We start from the raw sequence: 25,928 nt of genomic DNA on the forward strand, positions 1-25,928 counted from the left end.
GCAAGGACGATCAGCTGTCCATCCTGTCTCCCTGTAGCGCTGTCTTAGGTGTCTCACAGTACGGACATTGCAATTTATTGCCCTGACCACATATGCAGTCCTCATGCCTCCTTGCAGCATGCCTAAGGCACGTTCACGCAGATGAGCAGGGACCCTGGGCATCTTTCTTTTGGTGTTTTTCAGAGTCAGTAGAAAGGCCTCTTTAGGGTCCTAAGTTTTCATAACTGTGACCTTAATTGCCTACCATCTGTAAGCTGTTAGTGTCTTAACGACCGTTCCACAGGTGCATGTTCATTAATTGTTTATGGTTCATTGAACAAGCATGGGAAACAGTGTTTTTAAATCCTTTACAATGAAGATCTGTGAAGTTATTTGGATTTTTACAAATTATCTTTGAAAGACAGGGTCCTGAAAAAGGGCCTTTTCTTTTTTTACTGAGTTTATTACTGTATATTTCTTAATTGCTAAGCAGGAGGAACTTGGACTGTGATCACCCGATTAAAGAGGGAAATCACAGGCTCAAATAAAAAGTTATAATCAGCATGTTGTAATAACATAGTCCTACAGTAACTTCTAATGCAGATAGTTGATTTTAAATGATTGGAATATAGGCCAGTCAGCTCAGACACACCATAGGCCTAGTATTTGTGGGCCTGCAGTCAAAACTAAAACTTCGACCTGGTCTAGTCTGTTGTTTTAAACTCCAACCAAACTTTTATTTTCCATGAATGATGGTGTCTATTCTTTATGTTATATTTCTATTGACACTGACCATTCTGGCAGCTGGGCAGCAACAGTAGACCACCTTGCAGCAGTAGGCAGCCAGTGTGACAGAGATAGCAACGAGAGCAGCCTGTATCAGGACCTGTGAGAAGCCCCTGACTGCAGCGTGCAGTTCGGGGCCGGGCTCAATGTGGGCAGAGTCAAACGTCGGGCTGGACTCAATGTGGGTGGAGTCAAATGCGCTAAACCCGAACCCTTCCCGTCTCCTTCAAGGTCACCCAAGTTGAGGTAAACGTCGAAGGTATCAACGTCAACAAAAGCAAATCTTAATCGAACCTACATGGATAAAAATATAAACCATGGAAGTGAGACTGTCATTATGCATAATGTACTTTGTAATATTCATGTTATACCAGTGCAGTGGTATATTTTTATATGACCAACTACCGCACCGATGTTAGCATAGCGTTAATTAGCACCCATTTGCACGTGAGCTAGCTAATTGCTCACAATGAGGAATCTTATTTGGAAAAATGTGCCAACTTGAGCAGTAAGCCTAGGTTTAAATGTTATGCAATCGATTTGATCGTTGATTTTCTGTGTTTCTTCAATGTATGCCTTGCTGTGTTTGGCTGGCTCTAAATGTGTATTGTTAATGCCATTCCCTTAGTTACACATAGTGAGTCTACACAGCCTACACATAGTATATACAATAATGAAATCACCTGGTCCCAACATACATGGCAAGTCAAGAAAAGTAATTGTAACTTGTCTACATTGCAAACTGAAGTTAAATAAGAAAAACTTAAACACATTTACAAAGAAAGCATGCACATTGCTTTGAAAGATTTTTGGCATGTGAGTGCAATGATGTGAGAAATGGTGTGTTTGCAGTCGAAAATAAATGTTCTAGTCCAGCAATACCCATACATGTTGTGAAAAATACTTGGGCTAATTCAGTTCCAACTGTGTTCAAAACTGTTATGCATGCTGAAGTATAAAAAGCTGTTGCATTGTACTTTTTCTTTACTTTCACATACATTGTGTTGACAGAAACATTGCTCGGATCTTGTCCCCTGGAACTTGGAGGACTTTTGGTGTGGATGATGTTCAGGTTAGATATTCCTTTAAATTATTCCACTGAACTGTACCATTTGATTGTCATTCCTTTATTGAAAATTGTACCTTGTTCACACCACATGGCCTACCAAAGCAAGATTTCTCAAACAACTGTGGGGTGTTAGTTTTGATGGTAAGATGCTGGTTATTCAGTATATTATATTTTTTCTCTTATAACATATGAAAACGTATTATTATTTCTGTGCTTGTAGCATGCAAAGCACACTATTGTTATTGCTCATACTTTTTCTTGTTTATTATTCTTGACACTTTTTGGGACCTATTTCCTACAGTTTTTATACTACATACACAATTCATACATCAAACTCCTGCAAAGCTGGATGCTGATGTGACATGCTGTGACTTCTTGGGGGGGATGTCTTCTACATCCTGAAATATATTCCTCGAGGGGGGAATTATGATTTACTAGTATCATTATTGTTATCATAACTATCAAACTTAACAACCTACTCTTTCTTAACTTACAGTACGCTCTGATAAACAGACACCTCACAAGTCCTCAACTGGCAGCTTCATGAAATAGTACCCGCAAAACACCAGTCTCAACATCAACAGTGAAGATGTGACTCCGGGATGCTGGCCTTCTAGGCAGAGTTGCAAAGAAAAAGCCATATCGCAGACTGGAGTCGCCTCTTCACTGTTGACGTTGAGACTGGTGTTTTGCGGGTAATATTTAATGAAGCTTCCAGTTGAGGACTTGTGAGGCGTCTGTTTCTCAAACTAGACACTCTAATGTACTTGTCCTCTTGCTCAGTTGTGCACCAGGGCCTCCCACTCCTCTTTCTATTATGGTTGGAGCCAGTTTGCGCTGTTCTGTGAAGAGAGTAGTACACAGCGTTGCACGATATCTTCAGTTTGTTGGCAATTTCTCGCATGGAATAGCCATTTCTCAGAACAAGAATAGACTGACAAGTTTCAGAAAAAAGTCCTTTGTTTCTGGCCATTTTGAGCCTGTAATCAAACCAACAAATGCTGACTCTCCAGATACTCAACTAGTCTAAAGAAGGCCAGTTTTGTTGCTTCTTTAATCAGGACAACAGTTTTCAGCTGTGCTAATATAATTGCAAATGGGTTTTCTAATGATCAATTAGCCTTTTAAAACAATAAACTTGGATTAGCTAACACAACTTTCCATTGGAACACAGGAGTGATGGTTGCTGATAATGGGCCTCTGTACGCCTATGTAGATATTCCTTTAAAAATCAGCCGTTTCCAGCTACAGTAGTCATTTACAACATTAACAATGTCTACACTGTATTTCTGATCAATTTGATGTTATTTTAATGGACAAAAAAATTTGCTTTTCTTTCAAAAACAAGGACATTTCTAAGTGACGCCAAACTTTTGAATGGTAGTGCACGTATGTTTCCAACAAACCACCATATTCGCTGTGCCTAAGAACACCAATGCAACCTGTCTAAATGACTACTTTCCTGTAGCAATCACATCTGTAGCCATGAAATGCTTTGAAAGGCTGGTCATGGATCACATCAACACCATCATCCCAGAAACCCTGGATCCACTCCAATTCACATACCGCCCCAACAGATCCACAGATGACAAAATCTCAATTGCACTCCACACTGCACTTTCCCACCTGTACAAAAGGAACACCTACGTGAGAGTGCTGTTCATTGACTACATCTCAGCGTTCAACACCATTGTGCCTTCCAAGCTCATCACTAAGCTAAGGACCCTGGGACTGAACACCTCCCTCTGCAACAGGATCCTGGGCTTCCTGATGGGCTGCCCCCAGGTGGTGAGGGTAGGCAACAACACATCTGCCACACTGACCCTAAACACGGGGCCCCTCAGGGGTGTGTGCTCAGTCACCTCCTGTACTCCTCATCACTCACGACTGCGTGGCCGCGCACAACTCCAACATCATCAAGTTTGCCGACGGCATGACGTGGTAGAAATGATTATAGACAACCTATAGGGAGGAGGTCAGAGACCTGGCAGTGTGGTGCCAGGACAACAACCTCTCCCTCAATGTGAGCAAGACAAAGGAACTTATCATGGACTACAGGAAACGGAGGGCTGAACACATCCCCTTCATATTGACGGGTCTGTAGTAGAGCGGCACTAAAGACCTATCCTGGGGCGGCAGCGTAGCTTAGTGGTTAGAGCGTTGGACTAGTAACTGAAAGGTTGCAAGATCGAATCCCTGAGCTGACAAGGTACAAATCTGTTGTTCTGCCCCTGAACAAGGCAGTTAACCCAATGTTCCTAGGCCGTCATTGAAAATAAGAATTTGTTCTTAACTGACTTGCCTAGTTAAATAAAAGGTAAAATAAAAAAATCCTGTTCCAAACACAGTCGTGAAGAGGGCACGACAACACCTCTTCCCCTCAGGATGCTGAGAAGATTTGCCATGGACCCTCAAATCCTCAAAGTTATTCAGCTGAACCATTGAGAGCATCTTGACTGGCTACATCATCCTTGGTATGGTAACTGCTCGGCATTCGACCGCAGGGTGCTACAGAGGGTAGTGCGTATGGCCCAGTACATCACTGGGTTCAAACTCCCTGCCATCCAGGACCTCTATTCCAGGTGATGTCAGAGGAAGGCCCTGTCACGAGTTGACGCTGGAGAGATGAAGCAGGCACGGGGAGTAAAACATTTAATATACTGCTCAAAAAAATAAAGGGAACACTTAAACAACACAATGTAACTCCAAGTCAATCACACTTCTGTGAAAGCAAACTGTCCACTTAGGAAGCAACACTGATTGACAATAAATGTCACATGCTGTTGTGCAAATGGAATAGACAACAGGTGGAAATTATAGGCAATAAGCAAGACACCCCCAATAAAGGAGTGGTTCTGCAGGGGGTGACCACAGACCACTTCTCAGTTCCTATGCTTCCTGGCTGATGTTTTGGTCACTTTTGAATGCTGTTAGTGCTTTCACTCTAGTGGTAGCATGAGACGGAGTCTACAACCCACACAAGTGGCTCAGGTAGTGGAACTCATCCAGGATGGCACATCAATGCGAGCTGTGGCAAGAAGGTTTGCTGTGTCTGTCAGCGTAGTGTCCAGAGCATGGAGGCGCTACCAGGAGACAAGCCAGTACATCAGGAGACGTGGAGGAGGCCGTAGGAGGGCAACAACCCAGCAGCAGGACCGCTACCTCCGCCTTTGTGCAAGGAGGAGCAGGAGGAGCACTGCCAGAGCCCTGCAAAATGACCACCAGCAGGCCACAAATGTGCATGTGTCTGCTCAAACAGTCAGAAACAGACTCCATGAGGGTGGTATGAGGGCCCGACGTCCACAGGTGGGGGTTGTGCTTACAGCCCAACACCGTGCAGGACGTTTGGCATTTGCCAGAGAACACCAAGATTGGCAAATTCGCCACTGGTGCCCTGTGCTCTTCACAGATGAAAGCAGGTTCACACTGAGCACGTGACAGACGTGACAGAGTCTGGAGACGCCGTGGAGAACGTTCTGCTGCCTGCAACATCCTCCAGCATGACCGGTTTGGCGGTGGGTCAGTCATGGTGTGGGGTGGCATTTCTTTGGGGGGCCGCACAGCCCTCCATGTGCTCGCCAGAGGTAGCCTGACTGCCATTAGGTACCGAGATGAGATCCTCAGACCCCTTGTGAGACCATATGCTGGTGCGGTTGGCCCTGGGTTCCTCCTAATGCAAGACAATGCTAGACCTCATGTGGCTGGAGTGTGTCAGGTAGTTCCTGCAAGAGGAAGGCATTGATGCTATGGACTGGCCCGTCCGTTCCCCAGACCTGAATTCAATTGAGCACATCTGGGACATCATGTCTCGCTCCATCCACCAACGCCACGTTGCACCACAGACTGTCCAGGAGTTGGCGGATGCTTTAGTCCAGGTCTGGGAGGAGATCCCTCAGGAGACCATCCGCCACCTCATCAGGAGCATGCCCAGGCGTTGTAGGGAGGTCATACAGGCACGTGGAGGCCACACACACTACTGAGCCTCATTTTGACTTGTTTTAAGGACATTACATCAAAGTTGGATCAGCCTGTAGTGTGTTTTTCCACTTTAATTTTGAGTGTGACTCCAAATCCAGACCTCCGTGGGTTGATAAATTGGATTTCCATTGATAATTTTTGTGTGATTTTGTTGTCAGCACATTTAACTATGTAAAGAAAAAAGCGTTTAATAAGATTATTTATTTCATTCAGATCTAGGATGTGTTGTTTAAGTGTTCCCTTTATTTTTTTGAGCAGTGTATATATAGGTTCACAAACTGGACAGATCTTCTTTCAACCCTATTGTTTTGTTCCAAGTTCACACAACCAACCCTCAGCTTGGTGTTTGTTTAGCCATCAGATGGGGTTACGACTCTCTGTTAGAAGGATCATGTGGGCTTCCCTGTGGCTCAGTTGGTAGAGCATGGTGTTTGCAACGCCAGGGTTGTGGGTTCAATTCCCACGGGGGGGCCAGTACAAAAAAAAAAGCATGAAATTAAATGTATGAAATGTATGCATTCACTACTGTAAGTCGCTCTGGATAAGAGCGTCTGCTAAATGACTAAAATGTAATGTAAATGTATAACGGACATGGAACGAGACAGGAACAGCGTCAGCAAACTAATACAAAGACAAAAAACAATTAATGCAGCAGCGGGGAACAGAGCAAGGGAACTGACAAATATGTGATGAATGAGTCCAATATCACTGATGCGCGTGATGAGGTGTACGTGATGGATGGCAGGAGTGCGTGATGCAGGGCAACCTGGCGTCCTCAAGCGCCAGGGGGAGGGAAGAGCGGGAGCAGACGTGACAGGCCCTAGAACATGGGTCTCCAACCTTGTTCCTGGAAAGCTACCCCCTGTAGCTTTCACTCCAACCCCAACTGTAACTAACCTGATTCAGCTTGTCAACCAGTTAACTGATAGAATCAGGTGCGCTCGATTAGGGTTGGACTGAAATTCTACAGGACAGTAGCTCTCCAGGAACAGGGTTGAAGAGCCCTGCCCTAGAAATTTTCAAAGACTCTATCCATCCAAGTCATAGAGTGTTTTCTCTGCTACCGCACTGCAAGAGGTATCGGAGTGCCAAGTCTGTGAACAAAAGGCACCTGAACAGCTTCTACCCCCAAGCCATAAGACTGCTGAACAGTTAACCAAATGGCTACCCGGACAATTTATATTGACCCGATTTGATATTTATTTCTCTTAATTGTTTTGCACGAACTCCCTTGCACTGGCTCTATGCACACTCAATAGACTCTACCCACACACTCTACAATGACACACTACATACACATGCATATTGACGCCACACACATTCACACTTTCACATACACTGCTGCTACTCTGTTTATTATATATCCTGATTGCTTAGTCACTTTTACCCCTACCCACATGATCATACTGTATTACCTCAATTACCACGTACCCCTGCACATTGACTCTGTAGTGGTACTCATTGTATATAGCCTCGTTATTGTTTTTATTGTGTTACTTACTTTTTTATTTAGCAAATATTTGTCCTACTTTTTAAATCTGCACTGTTGGTAATAGGCTCATAACTAAGCATTTCACAGTAAAGTCTACACCTGTTGTATTTGGCGCATGTGACCGATACAATTTGATTTGATTTTAATATGATTGCTTTTGGGGTTTCCTGTCAGACATTGAATATCTTGTTTGAAAGATGTACTTTGTTGAAGCATCTTTGGCAGCGATTACGGCCTGTCCTGTTGGAAGGTGAACCACCCCAGTCTGAGGTGCTGAGCGCTCAGGAGCAGGTTTTCATCAAGGATCCCTCTGTACTTTGCTCCATTCATCTTTTCCTCGATCCTGTCTAGTCTCCCAGTCCCTGCCACTGAAAACCATCTCTACAGCATGATGCTGCCACCACCATGCTTCACCGTAGGGATGATACCAGGTTTCCTCCAGACGTTCACTTGGAGTGAACAACTATTTTACCGGTCGACCAAAATAGTATGATTTAAAAAAAAACAATGGTGTTAAAAATAGTTAATGGTTTACTTTCCCGGGAAAAGTTCATAATAATAAAGGAGGCCTTTATTTTATTCACAGCCAATCCAAACGCTGGAAATAAGAATGGCCCATCCCCCCCGTCAAGTAAAATGCGAAAACGCTGTGCATTGCCATAAAAGGAATACACCGTGCTCATGCGCACTGTGTGCAGTTCTGTTTGAAGTGAACTGACCAGTGAATATAGTAAGCAACAATACTGGCGCAAGAAAACCATTAGAAACCATACAAAATGCATTATCTCAAATCTATTTACAAGTTTTCTTGATTGTCTCAATGCATCGGTGGAACAATGTTAGGTCATCACTATCCAAACGTGGAAAAGTCACAACTGGTCAGCTATGTGGAGGATTATTTGGAATGTGTTGAGTCCATGCCTTTGGATATACAAAGAAACGTCTCTCTGCTGCGAGAAATTGACTCAAAGTATCAAGGTATTGTTTTTCCTCTCGTTGTTTTAGTGCTGAGATTTGCGAGTTTGACGATACAATTACCAAAACTGGGTGTGCTGGATTGGCAAATTCCCGATCCACTTTAGTTAATGTTCCACACACTAGTTAGCATTGAAAGCAAGTTTTTTTTTTTATGTGCTGAAATATAGATAGTTTAGTCTTTCGAGTACGATGTATGCCTTCAATTTGTTATCCTCAACATGTCCCGGTGTCAGGTCCGAGTTGGCTTGATATAGTTACAGAGGATCAGCCATTTTGACAAGAGGGGTGTTGTGGCGTTTAACGGCTTTCTTTCGAGTTGGCAAACCTGTTATCTGCATTCGTTTTATATTTATTTTACAAGGGATGTTGATTTATTGTTGATAGTGTTGCCTACTAACAAATATAAAATTCGTAGTGTAACAGTAACGTTAACTGTTAACAGAAAGAAAAAACGAAATGGTCGTTATTGCAATCCGCTCTTAACGCTGGTGATGAAAATATGCCATGTACGAGAATTTTGCCAGTGCCGCGTTCAAAACAACAGGGAACTCGGTGATTTCCGAAACTAGTACGTTCAAGACAACTGGGAATTTGGACTCGGACTGGGATTTTTTTTGTAAGCATCGGGCCACTTTCTAGAACTCAGACTGGCTAAGCCTGCCTATTTGTACTATTTCTCTATAAAAATCGGATTAAAAACTTAACCACACTGCAAACCTTTTATGCCTATGGTAATCACAGCCCAGTAGTGCCATACGAAGGTTGGGTTGGCAACCATAGCTAACTACTTTCCTCGCTGTAACGTTAGCAAAACTGGGAAAGCAGTGCTCGTCAGGTGGGAGTGGAGGATACTGTACCGTTGTCCCCAAGCAAACTAGCAGCATCCTCCTTTGGTGGTGTTCTTTCGGCAGTTGGCATCCAATGTTGGTGCATTACTACCGCCTACGGTACTGGAGTGTGGGCCAGAGACAGCGCTAGCATCCACAATGGCAGTGGGTGCGGCATGTAGTAACCGCAGTGTGCAGATAGACATTATTGCCTGTTCAGGCGGAAAGTTTTGTCACTTCCTGAATCGGCTATTAGAACACCCCGCACACCTGTGGGGAAAACAACCTGTGGTAACCTAGTTTACCCAATTGGCTAGCAGCAAAAACTTTACCTTTTTCAAACCTAATTTTCTTGTCTGCTTGTTTTAGTCAATGACAAAACTAGATTTAAGTACATGTCTCAAGATTTTATTTCAACTTTGCTTGCTCCTGAGTGTTCTCACTACTTAGAAAAACCTATTTCAAGGCTTCCCTCATGCCCCTTTTCATGAGGGTGCTAGCAGCCACGTGAGTGCTAGCTAGCTTCTGTCCGTAACATTAAGCTAGCTAAGACAAGCAACAACACAAATGGATTATACAGCGACAAGTAGTGAGTGGCGTTAAACGGACTATACTAAACAAGTCAAATGTATTGCCTGTGATTAAATGTGTTCCACACACATAGCTACATGTATCCTCCTTGGATTCCCTACATTTCCCACTCTCCCATGCCGAATAGTCTGAAGCCACAGGGCTCTTCTCGCTGGCTCTGTTTCCTTATGTGGGAGCATTGTGAATTGTAGGTACATTGAACAACAAACACAGCAGCTTTTCGGCATGTTTTGTTATTTCTGTATAACTAAACATCGACAACAAAGTTAGCTCTTTTACAGCAGGAGTCAATGTAAAAAAAAAAAAAAACTTGGTTTCCCCCAATTTGTGTGTGTGGTCGAGGGGAATTCCTTATGACGCGAGTCGGTCGTTCAATAAAACGTCACAATACGGTGCAGAGCATTCGATTTGGCTGCTGTGGGGGGCAAGGAGATCCCCAGCTCCACTAAAACCATTGACAACTGCGTGCCGTTTTCAAGGGATTGTTAAATCAGCAGTAGAAACTATAAAAAAAATCAGCCTCCCCACACCTTGTTTGTTAAAAAGCTAAAGGATGGTGCTGGAGAAATGTAATCACTATCAAATTCATTGATGGCTATGGATGCAAGGATTGACCATACCTGATATCACAATTATAGTTTTAACCATGTTTTGAGGCTATATAGCATTTGTTTACATTTTATTTACAAACCATTGGAGTAAAACAAGTTTATTTTTTGGGTTCTGATGAGCTTTGTTCAACTGTCGTACCCCATGAGTCATTTTTAAGTTAGGGACTGTGTTATTTGTGATGAGGGATACCTGGAGAAAATCGGACTTTTGGGAAAAAAATAATAATGGCCTTCCCTAGAGTAAAATACATTTTTACCCGACCCTCCCTGAACGCTTGAAAAAAGACAAGTGACCCTCCCATATACCCAAAATAATAATAAAAAAATAGCAGAGAACATGCCTACCGTTTATCCTCACTCCTAGGACAGACCAGCCTTGACAAAGAAGGTTGCAGAGTCACTGACCACCCTAGACAATGGTAGGGGTGAAAAGATATTCATGCAGTGTTTTTATTATAATGGATATCTTATTTGTATTCCGAGAATAATTAGCCTTTTTATAAACACATTTCATGCAATTCGATGTCGTTTTACATGACTGGAGACAAGCAATCTTTTAAAACCACATCTGAAGTATCTGATCATCAATGAAATCGAGAAAAAGGTATTTCTTTAACACAGCAGCCGCATGTCATCAGGTAGACCTATATGCACTTGTAACTTTTTTTATTTGGGAAACTCTTTTTCACTTTATTCCATGATATTGTTGTTACAAAATAGATTTGTGTTGACTGATTGGGGCATGGGAATATAATAGCATCTGCTAGGCTAAATTTAACAAACAGCGCATGATCCTCAAACCAAAGACTGGCCAAACTCAAGTTTCTAAAAGTGAATTCAAAAGGCACTGTATAGCCTAAGGCATTTCTTTTTCATAATTATTATTTCTTTTTCATTTTATATAGCCTAAAATTGTCATTTTTATAGGCATGTTGTTGAACTGCTGTTAATGCTGAGCACTCCTGCCAGCCTGTAGCGTGTCACGAATGCTACACAATTTATTTCCTAAATACATTTTTGTTTCTCCTTAGGCTTGCTCCTGACTGATTTGGAGTTAGTATTTTGTTCAATAGCCTGTTGAAATGTCAAACATCAATTGATAGTGACAGAATCACACATTAGTTTCCAAGCAAAGTTAAAAAAAAAAATGGTCTCCTTGGCTATAGAAGGTTGTAGCACAGCCTCTGAATGTCATAGACTAACCAATATCCCATATGCATAGTCTTTTCCCGGCATTTTACAGCTTGTTTCTAGTATAAAGCGTTGTTATAGATCGCTTTATATAATCAGGTCCATATATATTTTTCTTATCAAATACTTAGCTAAAAAAGGGTAGGTCTATGCTTTTAGTCATTTTCTTTAACAAAAGCCACAATACCCTCACCCCTTCAATTCAAGCCCTGGTTTTAACTTAACACATCAAGCACTTCATATTCACTGATATTTAAGGAGTGCATGGTGACTGAAGGAATTGGCTGACAAAATCAATGGATAGTACACTCTAGTTTTGTCAATTATGTAGTCCTACCTCTTACTGAATAGGAAGAAATGGGCTCTAACACAAAGCCACTTGTTCTAGGTAGAATTAAGTAAAATTCAAATGTAAACTGTTGAAATTAATTGGGCCTTCTCAAATTAGTCTACTTTCAAAACCCATGCGCAGTTCATCTCTGCAGCTGCCACTTCATAGTCATTTAAATTCAAATAAAATGTGTCGCATGTGCCGAATACAACAGACATTACAGTGAAATGCATACTTACAAGCCCTTAACACTGCACGTGTTAGTTAGGGATGCTGACTATCGGTAGTGGAATTGGCCGATTATTACTAAAAGTGTTGGCGTGCCTAACCTCTGGGACCCCTTCCTCTCATCTAACGGGATTGCTTGCAAGATAGCGGCGCGAAATTCGAAACAGCAAAAATCTAATAATTTCAATTTCTCAAACAATCAACTATTTTACACCATTTGAAAGATAAACATCTCCTTAATCTAACCACATTGTCCGATTTCAAAGAGGCTTTACGGCGAAAGCATAAAGTTCGATTATGTTAGGACAGTACATTTACAAAAAATTACACAGCCATTTTGTCAATTCAAAGACAGGCGTCACCAAAAGCAGAAAACCAGCTAAAATTATGCACTAACCTTTGACAATCTTCATCAGATGTCACTCCTAGGACATTGTTAGACAATACATGCATTTTTTTGTTCTATCAAGTTCATATTTATATCCCAAAACATTTTTACATTGGCGCGTGACGTTCAGAAAATGTATTTCCCCCAAAACTGCCGGTGAATCAGCACTACAATTTATAAAAATACTCGTCATAAACGTTGATAAAATATTAACCTCTTACATCTAGACGTTCCGCTAGCGGAACACCGCTCCAATATCCAATGATAGGGCGTGGCGCGAAATACAAACTCCTCGAAAATGGAAGTTTTCGGATTTTTCAAACATATGACTATTTTACACCATTTAAGACAAGACTCTCGTTAATCTAACCACACTGTCCAATTTCAAAAAGGCTTTACAACGAAAGCAAAACATTAGATTATGTCAGGAGAGTACCCAGCCAGAAATAATCAGACACCCATTTTTCAAGCTAGCATATAATGTCACATAAACCCAAACCACAGCTAAATGCAGCACTAACCTTTGATGATTTTCATCAGATGACAATCTTAGGACATTATGTTATACAATACATGCATGTTTTGTTCAATCAAGTTCATATTTATATCAACCAGCTTTTTACATTAGCATGTGACGTTCAGAACTAGCATTCCCACCGAACACTTCCGGTGAATTTATTAAATTACTCACGATAAATGTTCACAAAAAACATAATTATTTTAAGAATTATAGATACAGAACTCCTTTATGCAATCGCGGTGTCCGATTTTAAAATAGCTTTTCGGTGAAAGCACATTTTGCAATATTCTGAGTACGTAGCCCGGCCATCACAGGCTAGCTATTTTGACACTCACCAAACTCAGATTTACTATAAGAAAAATTTGATTACCTTTGCTGTTCTTCGTCAGAATGCACTCCCAGGACTTCTACTTCAACAACAAATGTTTGTTTGGTTCCAAATAATCCATAGTTATATCCAAATAGCGGCGTTTTGTTCGTGCGTTCAGGACACAATTCCCACATGGAATGGCCTTCATTTCTCAGAACAAGAATAGACTGACTAGTTTCATTAGAAAGTACTTTGTTTCTGGCCATTTTGAGCCTGTAATCAAACCCACAAATTCTGATGCTCCAGATACTCAACTAGTCTAAAGGCCAGTTTTTTATTGCATCTTTAATCAGAACAGTTTTCAGCTGTGCTAACATAATTGCAAAAGGGTTTTCTAATGATCAATTAGCCTTTTAAAGTGATAAACTTGGATTAGCTAACACAATGTGCCATTGGAACACAGACCGTGATGGTTGCTGATAATGGGCCTCTGTACGCCTATGTAGATATTCCATAAATCAGCTGTTCCCAGCTAAAATAGTCATTTACAACATTTACAATGTCTACACTATTTCTGATCAATTTGATATTTTAATGGGGGAAAAAATGTGCATTTCTTTAAAAAACAAGGACATTTCTAAGTGACCCCAAACTGTTGAACAGTGGTGTAGGTTGATATAGCGCTACCCATGCAACACAGCATTCCTAACCTAGCCCACAATTGCCTGCTGTGTGGATCGAGCAGTCATTTGAAAGAGTAAGAACATTTCAGCAATACAACTAAGGCGAAATCGACTAACGCCAAGATAATAAAATTCATTGCCCTTGACAATCAACCGTTCTCTTTTGTGGATGATGTTGGCTTTCGCCGACGGGTCGAGCACCGGTACACACTACCAAGTAGGTGCTATTTTTCAGATGTTGCCCTACCGGAGTTATACAGTATTGTTGAAACTCGCATGCATGAGCTACTTGCTATTGCTTCATGACTGACATTTGGACCAGCGACGTCAGCCCCATGAGCATTGAGTCTGACAGCACAGTGGGTCGACGAGGATTTCATACTGAGGAAAACCATATTGCATGCTCAAGAATGTGCTGGTTCTCATTCCGCTGCTAACATTTCAATATCACGTTTGAAACATGAACACTCTTAGCTCCATTCGAACAACTGACTCGAGAAATAAGCTCAACTGCGTCTTCAGCAGACGTGATACCCTGTCATGGCATTGAAACGCCTGCTCAACCCGACGGTCTGTGTTGGCATTTTTGTTCATTTGGAAAAGTAATCAACTATAGGCTGTGAACAAGCGATTCGGTGGCATTCTCTCTGAGCCTCTACTGTGTTGCCACCATGCTTGATGCTAGGTACAAGGACCGCTATTTCGATGCAGACAAACAGGGTTTACGTGAAATGTTAGACACAGCTGGACAAGATGGAAACGCACACCGATGACGAGAGGCCACAGACGGAGATGCCACAGACAGAGCTGAAACTTCACCGCTTGACATGATATCCTGGTTGAGACTGGACAAATGAACGAAACGGCAAGTAAGTGAAAGAAATAGGTTTTGATGTTTTACTGGTATTGGGGACAAATGTAAATGCCAACTAACTTTTTGGTGTGTGTGTTTCAACTATTTAACTGTACTAGAGTGCTTAAGGCCGCAAAAATGTAAAATATCTGGTATCGGTTTTGTTTTTTGTTTTTTTTTGCAAGGAAAATATCGGGCCAAAATTTCAATCAGTGCATCCCTAGTGACTATGCATAGATAATAAACAGCGTAGCAGCAGTGTAAAAATGGGGGGGGGGTCAATGCAAATAGTCTGCGTAGCCATTTGATTAGCTGTTCAGAAGTCTTATGGCTTGGGAGTAGAAGCTGTTAATCCTTTTGGACCTAGACTTGGCGCTCTGGTACCGGAATGCGGTAACAGAGAGAATAGTCTGACTAGGGTGGCTGGTGCATTCGGAAAGTATTCAGACCCCTTGACTTTTTTCAGATTTTGTTACATTGCAGCCTTACCCTGAAATTAATTAAATTGTTTTTCTTCCTTATTCTAAACACTACCCAGTAATGACAAAGCAAACACAGGATTTTATTTTTTTGTTGAAGCACCTTTGGCAGCGATTACAGCCTTGGATATGATGCTACAAGCTTGGCACACCTGTATTTGGGGAGTTTCTTCCATTCTTCTCTGCAGATCCTCTCCAGCTCTGTCAGGTTGGATGGGGAGCATTGCTACACAGCTATATTCAGGTCTCTCCAGAAATGTTAGATCGGGTTCAAGTCCGGTCTCTGGCTGTGCCACTCGAGGACATTCAGAGACTTGTCCCGAAGTCACTCCTCCATTGTATTGGCTGTGTGCTTAGGGTTGTTATACTGTTGGAATGTGAACCTTTGCCCCAGGCTGAGGTCCTGAGCGCTCTGGAGGATCTTGCTATAAGGATCTTGCTATACTTTGCTCTGTTCATCTTTCCCTCAGTCCTGACTAGTCTCCCAGTTCCGGCTGCTGAAAAACATCCCCACAGCTTGATTTTTCCACCATCATGCTTCACCATAGGGATGGTGCCAGGTTTCCTCCAGATGTCACGGATGGCATGCAGGCCTAAGAATTCAAGAGAGTCCTTTAAGTGCGTTTTGGCAAACTCCAAGCGGGCTGTCATGTGCCTTTCTACTGAGGAGTGGTTTCCGTCTGGCCACTCTACCATAAAGGCCTGATTTGGTGGAGTGCTGCAGAGATGGTTGTCCTTCTGGAAGGTTCTCATCTCCACAGAGGAACTTTAGAGCTCGGTCAGTGACCATCGGGTTCTTAGTTACCTTCCTAAGGCCCTTCTTCCCCGTTTGCCGGGCGGACAGCTCTATGAAGAGTCTTGGTGGTTCCACATTTCTTCCATTTAAGAATGGAGGCCACTAAGTTCTTGGGGACCTTCAGTGCTGCAGACATTTTTTTGTTGTTGTTGTACCCTTCCACTGATTTGTGCCTTGACACAATCCTGTCTCGGAGCTCTAAGGACAATTCCTTCGGCCTCATGGTTTGGTTTGTGCGCTGACATGCACGGTCAACTGTGGGACCTTATATAGACAGGTGTGTGCATTTCCAAATCATGTCCAATCAATTGAAATTACCACAGGTGGACTCCAATCAAGTTGTAGAAACATCCTAAGGATGATCAATGGAAACAGGATGCACCTGAGCTCAATTTCAAGTCTCCTAGCAAAGGGTCCGAATACTTAGTTATATCAGTTATTTCTGTTTTTGTTTTTTTAATACATTTGAAAACATGATTGGTGGAATAAAAAAAAAAAAAGACTAACGTAATAAAGTGTGGAAAAAGTCAAGGGGTCTGAATACTTTCCAAACGAAATTACTGCGTCCAAAGTACCATAGTCGACTGCAGTTTCAAAACTGCAGTCTTTTTTTACCTCATTTTTTATTTTTTAAATATTTTAATTAAGGGAAATACTGTCAACCTATATTTTAACATTTCAATAAATGTGAATTTTTGTGGCTAGTTAAGTTTTACACCTGTCAACTTGTGCAATACGTTAAGAGAGAAAGTAGATTCTGTTCTTCATTTTACCTGTCACATAATTTTACATTATGAAGCTTACCGTAGTTTCCCAGAACAGTTGAACCAGTTTTGTTTGTAAATATTTAACTGGAGAATGCGGGAGCTGTTGAGTCCATAGCATTGTTTATACAACGGGTGGGCCTAATCCTGAATGCTGATTGGTTAACTTCTTGCGCATCAGTGGGATGCTAGCGTCCCATTTCGACAACTTCCGGTGAAATTGCAGAGCGCGAAACTGAAATTACAGAAATAGTCATATTTAACATTCATGAAAATACAGGTGTGATACATCAGAATAAAGCTTAACTTCTTGTTAATCCAGCCGCTGTTTGATTTCAAAAAGGCTTTACGGCGAAAGCACACCATGCGATTATCTGAGGACAGTGCCCAGCACACAAAAGCATTAAAAACATTTTCCAACCAGGCAGGTGCGCCACGAAAGTCAGAAATAGCGATAAAATAAATGCCTTACCTCTGAAGATCTTCTTCTGTTGGCACTCCAAAAGGTTCCAGCTACATCACAATTGGTCCTTTTGTTCGATAAAGTCCTTCTTTATAACCATAAACTCAATTTAGCTGGCGCGCTTCATTCAATAATCCACCGGTTTTCCTCCTTCAAAATGAATCCCAAACGTTACCTATAAACTTCTCCAAACAAGTCAAACATCGTTTATAATCAAACCTCAGGTACCCTAATACGTAAATAAACGATCAAATTTAAGACGGAGAATTGTTATTGTCTTTACCGGAGATGAACAAGTATGCGCTCTCATCCACACGTGTGAAAACACTGCAGCCAAAATAGGAGCCACTTAGAAAAACTTCAAATTCTAGCAAATTTTTCCAAAAACCAGCCTGAAATTCTTGACATCTAGTGGAAGCCCTAGAAACTGCAATCGGAGGTTTTCCCTTCATATTAAAAATGACAGCCATTTGGAATCTGTGGTGGGCTGAATTCTCTTTTTCTGGATGGTTTGTCCTTGGGGTTTTTGCCTGCCATATCAGTTCTGTTATACTCGCAGACATTATTTTAAGTTTTTTTAGAAACTTTAGAGTTAGTGTTTTCTATCCAAATCTACCAATTATATGCATATTCTAGCTTCTGGGCCTGAGTAACAGGCAGTTTACTTTGGGCATGCTTGTCATCCAGATGTCAAATTTCTGCCCCCTAGGCCAAAGAGGTTAAAACCGCATTCCAGCCGGTGTCTATTCCACAAGTTACCACCAGCTAAATCTATGATGTAAAAATGCCTATTTACTCTGTTCCATCTGACTGTGCAATCCACTGTCTCATCAGCCCAGCCAAGCAATTTACGAACGTGACCATTATAAAAAGTATCAAGACATTCTCACGTTTCTTTTGTATTGTATAAACCTTGTCTGTCTCTCCAACATTTACAACATTGTTTTAGTATTCAAATTCGATCTCCAGCAGTCACATAGTAATGAATATGTCAGGACGAGGCAGGCAGCGTTTCTCAGCAAGTCAAAATCATGAATCAGCTGGCATCATTTTTATATATAAGAAATGTCATTGAAAAAATGTCAAACAAAACGAAGTGCAGCTAGTTTGCAGTCTTTCCAGCTTCAGCTGAGGTGATGTTGTTGGCTAGTGCCCTGACGAGTGAGCACATTTTCTATGCCATTTTCTTGCTTCATTAGCTCATTGTTATGGATGTATCCAAATGACGCTAGAAAAGTTTATGCAAACGCAGCTACTTTTCTGTTATTCTGGCTGCAAATTTTGACGTGACTGAGTTAGCTGGCTAGCAAGCAAACAAGGGATAAGAACGTTGCCAGCCAGTGTGGCAAAAGAACATTTAGAACGAACGACTGGGTCGCGTCCGTGGATACAAAAGAACTGAACGACTGTGTCACTTCTCTACCAATCGATAGAACAAATGACCAGCTGACTTGGGTAGAAACCCTAGATTCGTGTCAGGACTATGGTTGCAAAGGATCAGAAACTTTCCAGTAAATTTCCATTTTTACGGAAGTTTTCCATGGGAAGTTAATCCTGGGAACTTTGGGAATTTTTGCTTAAATTCATCATAAAAGTTAGTTTATAACAGGGAACCTTTTTTTTGTGGGATACACAAGGCAATCTTAGGTATTGTGGGATATTTTGGTTAAACTATCCCCAATTCAATGGAATTGCAACCCTCTGCATGCAACAATGCATTCTTCCATTACATGTGCAGTGCATTCTTCCATCACGTGTACAGCTGATTCTCAAGATCTTGCACACTAATGAGATTCTATTGAGCCCACACCACTACACTGTCTGAGCCAAGGACTACATGCTTTCTGGTAAGTTTTGATTACAATACTGGGTGGGGTGATTTTTTTTTTTTTTTTTATTTTTTATTTTTTTGTGACATGATTGAAATAAAAAATAGTAAATAGTAGACTACAGCAAAGTGTATTTAAATCATTTCTAACTTAACAATTTCTGCTAGTTAGTTGTTGCTACCATGTGGGTTTTAGCTTGCTTGAGCCTGCTGAGTGTTAATTCACCTGTTTCCATACGTTTCATTTTAAAACATTTCTTACAGAGGAATTGTATAACTGCTTAACTATTTATCTGTACATGGAATTGTATTTTTATTTTTTACCCCCAAAAATTATAATCTTTACAGGATAGTGCCAAGGGCACCATCTGATGTGTGGAGACATTTCACTGCAGCTAATGTAGAAGGAAAAGCTGTGTACATGGGAAAATACTGTGCCAAATCATATGTGAAGAATGCAACAAAGATGCAGAATCATCTGGCCAAGTGCATGAAGTTCCCTCGGCGCTCACAACAAGCAACCTCTGACAAAAGTCCCTCTACTTCTATTCGAGGGGAAAATGATGAATCGGGCACATTATCAATAGCAACAGCTCATGGTCCTCCTGGAATCAGAAGTTTTTGTTGAATCAATGGAGGAACATAGAGAAATGTTGAATGTCTTGCTCGAGCTGTGTATGCAACTGGTTCACCTCAGATGCTCACAGGCAACGTGTATTGGAAGAGATTTCTGAATGGACTTTGCCCAGTATGCACTGCTCCAACCAGACATGCTTTATCTAATCATTTGCTGGATGCAGAGTTCAGAGTTCAAGTGAAGGTCAAGCAAATCATAGAGAAAGCAGACCTATATTGCAATCATCTCTGATGGGTGGTCGAATGTTCGTGGGCAAGGAATAATTAACTATACAGTGAGGGGGGGAAAAGTATTTGATCCCCTGCTGATTTTGTACGTTTGCCCCGTGACAAAGAAATTATCACTCTATAATTTTAATGGTAGGTTTATTTGAACAGTGAGAGACAGAACAACAAAAACGCATGTCAAAAATGTTATAAATTGATTTGCATTTTAATGAGGGAAATAAGTATTTGACCCCCTCTCAATCTGAAAGATTTCTGGCTCCCAGGTGTCTTTTATACAGGTAACGAGCCAAGATTAGGAGCACACTCTTAAAGGGAGTGCTCCTAATCTCAGTTTGTGACCTGTATAAGAGACACCTGTCCACAGAAGCAATCAATCAATCAGATTCCAAACTCTCCACCATGGCCAAGACCAAAGAGCTCTCCAAGGATGTCAGGGACAAGATTGTAGACCTACACAAAGCTGGAATGGGCTACAAGACCATCACCAAGCAGCTTGGTGAGAAGGTGACAACAGTTGGTGCGATTATTCGCAAATGGAAGAAACAAAAGAACTGTCAATCTCCCTCGGCCTGGGGCTCCATGCAAGATCTCACCTCGTGGAGTTGCAATGATCATGAGTACGGTGAGGAATCAGCCCAGAACTACACGGGAGGAACTTGTCAATGATCTCAAGGCAGCTGGGACCATAGTCACCAAGAAAACAGTTGGTAACACACTACGCCGTGAAGGACTGAAATCCTGCAGCGCCCGCAAGGTCCCCTGCTCAAGAAAGCACATATACATGCCCGTCTGAAGTTTGCCAATGAGCATCTGAATGATTGAGGACAACGGTGAAAATGTTGTGGTCAGATGAGACCAAAATGGAGCTCTTTGGCATCAACTCAACTCGCCGTGTTTGGAGGAGGAGGAATGCTGCCTATGACTCCAAGAACACCATCCCCAACGTCAACCATGGAGGTGGAAACATTATGCTTTGGGGGTGTTTTTCTGCTAAGGGGACAGGACGACTTCACCGCATCAAAGGGACGATGGACAGGGTCATGTACCGTCAAATCTTGGGTGAGAACCTCCTTCCCTCAGCCAGGGCATTGAAAATGGGTTGTGGATGGGTATTGCAGCATGACAATGACCCAAAACACACGGCCAAGGCAACAAAGGAGTGGCTCAAGAAGAAGCACATTAAGGTCCTGGAGTGGCCTAGCCAGTCTCCAGACCTTAATCCCATAGAAAATCTGTGGAAGGAGCTGAAGGTTCGAGTTGCCAAACGTCACCCTCAACCTTAATGATTTGGAGAAGATCTGCAAAGAGGAGTGGGACAAAATCCCTCCTGAGATGTGTGCAAACCTGGTGGTCAACTACAAGAAATGTCTGCCCTCGGTGGCAAAACCCTTGTTGGCAATCACAAAGTACTAAGTTATGTTTTGCAGAGGGGTGAAATACTTATTTCCCTCATTAAAATGCAAATCAATTTATAACATTTTTGACATGTTTTTTCTGGATTTCTTTGATATTCTGTCTCTCACTGTTCAAATAAACCTACCATTAAAATTATAGACTGATAATTTCTGTCAGTGGGCAAACGTACAAAATCAGCAGGGGATCAAGTACTTTTTTCCCTCATTGTATCTCCACCCCTCAACCAGTATTCTACAAGAGCACAGACAAGAGGGACAACAGACACGCTGTCTCTACATTGCAGATGAGCTGAAGACAGTCATCAATGACCTTGGACCACAGAAGGTATTTGTATTGGTGACAGACAATGCTGTGAACATGAAGGCTGCTTGGTCTAAAGTGGAGAAGTTCTACCCTCACATCACACCCATTGGCTGTGCTGCTCATGCATTCAATCTGCTCCTCAAGGACAACATGGCACTGAAAACAATGGATACACACTATAAGAGGGCCAAGGAAATGTTTAGGTATGTGAAGGGTCATCAAGTTCTCGCAGCAATCTACCTCACCAAGCAAAGTGAGAAGAATAAGTGCACCGCATTGAAGCTGCCCAGCAACGCTTGTTGGGGTGATGTTATCATGTTTGACAGTCTCCGGAAACTGCTGAAACCTATTGCAGTAGCCATTGCACGGATTGAGGAAGACAATGCCATCCTGTCTGATGTTCAGACTCTGCTTGCAGATGGAAGAGAAGAAATCCGTACTGCCCTGCCCACTTCACTGTTGCTCCAAGCAGAGGAAACTGCACTTCTGAAATACATCAAAAAGTGAAGACTTCTGCCTGAAGCCCATACACGCCGCAGCATACATGTTGGACCCCAAGTATGCTGGCAAGAGCATCCTGTCTGACGCAGAGATCAACAAGGCCTATGGCGTCATCACTACTGTCTCGCCACCTTGGCCTGGATGAGGACAGGGTTCTTGGCAGTCTGGCGAAGTACACTTCTAAGCAAGGGCTTTGGGATGGAGATGCAATATGGCAGTCGTGCCAACATATCTCATCAGCCACCTGGTGGAAGGGTTTTTGTGGATCTGAGGCTCTTTCCCTTGATGCCTCCATCATCCTCCAAATCTCACCAACATCAGTTGCCTCACAGCGCATCTGGTCCTTGTTTGAGAACACACACACCAAAGCACGCAACAAGCTGACCAATACAAGGGTTAAAAAATTGGTGGCCATCCGGGCAAATTTGAGGCTTTTTGAGCCTGACAATGAGCCATCCTCAACAAGGTTGTAAAGTGACAGTGAAGATGAGGTCTCAGAATATGATATTCAAGAGGTGGACAGTGAGGAGGTCCAGGGAGAAGACATGGACGCCTGAGAGGAAGACAACCAAAGCTTTAGTTTATAGACTATCATTTTACAGATGTATGTTGAAAATGTTTTTGGGAGATGCGATGGATCATTCAATATTCCCTTTTGTTCAGTGAAATCATCCCATGTGAGGAGTCGACACATTTTAATTAAATTAAATTTGATTTTATTTCTATTGGAAGGATTTAATTATTTGCAATTATGTCTACTGATAAGGTTAAAGGTTTGTTTCTGTCTCCATATGATATGGTAAATATATCCAATGCAAAAAAAAAAATCTACATTTAAATGGTATTAATATTAATTTACAAAGTTTCCACCTCTGATTATTCCCCAAAATGTGCAACCCTAGTTGGGACTATGTCTTGTGGAAGGATGAAATGGTATGAATAAATTAATCAAATTTAACGTTTTAAATGAAAATGTCATCATGATTTTAATATGTTGGTAACCGTGTGTGTGATCATGCCCGAGAAGCCGGTGTTTGGAGGATATATTGGCACTGCTTGCCGGCCCTCAACTTAACACCCGTGCCAATATTTCATCTAGACACCGGCTTCTCTGGCATTATCACTTAAATGTCTGTTGTGCGACGCACATGAACTGATGTTGCACTTGTATGCTATTCAAAAGTATATGTTTACTCACCAACAGCTCTTTATCTGTACGGCTGCCTTTTTTTTCTTTTTTTCCCCCACTATGCTTCCTACTAGTGTTTTTTTCTCTCTCCATTCTTCTCCCCTCTGCTTCCATCAGAAAACCATGAATCACAACTTTATTCATTTGGACAATTTGTCTTTTTCACTTGTAAATGTCCACACTCACCGAAAATGACATTCGGTAGCTACTAGCTATGCTTCTATGAGCTGGATTTACCTGTCTTTGGAATTAATCATTTTTCGCTTGTATGTGATTTCGCAATTACTTGTGCTAATTTTGTTAGCATTCTGGTAATATACGGCCAATGTTTTTTTATTTATTTTTTATTTTAGTGCCCCCTTGTGTTCTATGCTGGTAATACCGTATTTCCCAGGATGGCAGAAGAACAGAATGATGGTATGAAAATCTGGATACAGCCCAAGCCTACACGTGACTTCCTACAGGCCGTGCCCACAGCCATTGAGGCTGCTAGCTAGGACACCGGCACACATTTTCCAGCTCATTACTCGTTTGTCAGATTGCTATTAGGGGATTTCCAGTGCTCCCAGAGTTTTGCAGTAGCTATTTTATACATGCATAAAATTGTGCTCACCAAATTTATCATGCATTTTTCCCCTGTTCCTACCAGGGTCCTTAATGAGCACTTACATTTTCCCTGCCCACTGACTGCTAGTGTCATATTATTTAATCCCTCATGATTATTCTACTCAGTAACTAAACAAATGCAGGAGACACCCATCCTGACAACTTTTTTCTTATTCTGTGTGCTTTGCAGAGGTCCTGAAGGAGGTTGACGATGTCTACGAGCGTTACCAGGGCGAGCAGGATGCGGCACAGCGTAAGAGGCTTCAGATCCAGCTGCAGCGGGCCCTCATCAGTAGCCAGGAGCTCGGCGACGAGAAGATCCATGTGGTTACCCAGATGACTGAGCTGGTAGAGAACCGTTCCCGCCAGATGGACTCCCTCTGCCTCCAGGAGCCCAGCGAGATCAGTGAGCGGGTCATCACCGAGCGGCGCTCCAGTTCTGTCCAGGAGGCGGCGGTGTCCACCCCTGCCGAGCGTTCCTCTGCACGCCGGCCGAGACGCCAGCGCAACAGTGAGAGCCGTGACTCCCACCACACCTCGGGGAATGGAGCGGTGATGGACGACCCGGCGGATGAGCTGCCCCTGCAGCCGCGGGAGAAAAGGTCCAAGTCGGCCAAGAAGAAGAAGCGCAAGGCCAAGCAGGAGCGCGACTCCTCGCCCGTGGAGTTCACCATCGACCCCAATGAGCCCACCTACTGCCTGTGCGAGCAGGTGTCATACGGCGAGATGATCGGCTGCGATAACGACGCGTGCCCCATCGAGTGGTTCCACTTCTCCTGCGTGGGGCTCACCTACAAGCCCAAGGGGAAGTGGTTCTGTCCCAAGTGCAGAGGGGACAACGAAAAGACTATGGACAAAAACCTGGACAAGAACAAAAAGGACCGGAGGTCCAGGTAGTAGTTACAAGTCCTCCGTCCGTTGTCCCTTTCCTCTCGGAACATTGTTGAACTGAGCGTTGAGTTTACCAAAGTGATTCATTCAAGGGATGACGAAATGTAAAGTTCTGAGAGCAAGCGAACACTATTTCCAGCAGCGCTTACTCTGAGTAAAGGACTTGACCAATACTGAACTGGTGCTGATACAATACTGGCGACTCACACTGAAGCCTAAATGTTGTTTTGCGAAGTCCGATGTTGACTGTAAGGATCCTCCGCCTAAGCTGCCATCTTCTGTCTGTATCCTGTGTTACTTAACCTCTCTGGGCTAGGCGGGACGAATTCGTCCCACCTACGTAACAGCCAGTTGAATCCTGTGGTGCGATTTTCAAAACCTTTGAAATGCTATTACTTCAATTTCTCAAACATATGACTATTTTACAGCTATTTAAAGACAAGACTCTCGTTAATCTAACCACACTGTCCGATTTCAAAAAGGCTTTACAACGAAAGCAAAACATTAGATTGTCAGCAGAGTACCAAGCCAGAAATAATCAGACACCCATTTTTCAAGCTAGCATATAATGTCACAAAAACCCAGAAGACAGCTAAATGCAGCACTAACCTTTGATGATCTTCATCAGATGACAACCCTAGGACATTGTTATACAATACATGCATGTTTTGTTCAATCAAGTTCATATTTGTATCAAAAACCAGCTTTTTACATTAGCATGTCACGTTCAGAACTAGCATACCCCCCGCAAACTTCCGGCGAATTCACTAACAATTTACTAAATTACTCACGATAAACGTTCACAAAAAGCATAATTATTTTAAGAATTATAGATACAGAACTCCTCTATGCACTCGACATGTCCGATTTTAAAATAGCTTTTTGGTGAAAGCACATTTTGCAATATTCTAAGTACATAGCCCAGCCATCACGGGCTAGCTATTTAGACACCCGGCAAGTTTAGCACTCACCAATATCAGATTTACTATTACAAAAGTTTGATTACCTTTTGT

At 42.3% G+C, this 25,928-nt stretch overlaps 1 protein-coding gene across 8 annotated transcripts; it reads left to right on the forward strand.

Annotated features, from left to right (window-relative positions):
• The first annotated feature begins 7,965 nt into the window (after positions 1–7,965).
• Positions 7,966–25,453, forward strand: LOC106577449 (inhibitor of growth protein 2). 8 transcript variants are annotated; one of them, XM_045701266.1, is made up of 4 exons: positions 7,966–8,282; positions 14,648–14,831; positions 19,056–19,164; positions 24,215–25,451. In XM_045701266.1, the coding sequence occupies exons 3-4, from the start codon at positions 19,155–19,157 to the stop codon at positions 24,919–24,921; spliced, it is 717 nt and encodes a 238-aa protein (XP_045557222.1). In that variant the 5' UTR covers positions 7,966–8,282; positions 14,648–14,831; positions 19,056–19,154; the 3' UTR covers positions 24,922–25,451. The 8 variants fall into 8 exon arrangements, with proteins under 8 accessions (XP_045557222.1, XP_014010908.1, XP_045557221.1 ...); XM_014155433.2 differs by lacking the exon at positions 19,056–19,164 and adding an exon at positions 23,772–23,835 and having other exon boundaries at positions 24,215–25,450; XM_045701265.1 differs by lacking the exon at positions 14,648–14,831 and adding an exon at positions 23,772–23,835 and having other exon boundaries at positions 24,215–25,449.
• Positions 25,454–25,928: the final 475 nt, after the last annotated feature.

This window comes from Salmo salar, chromosome ssa18 (genome assembly GCF_905237065.1).
Source record: "Salmo salar chromosome ssa18, Ssal_v3.1, whole genome shotgun sequence".
NCBI lineage: Eukaryota > Metazoa > Chordata > Actinopteri > Salmoniformes > Salmonidae > Salmo > Salmo salar.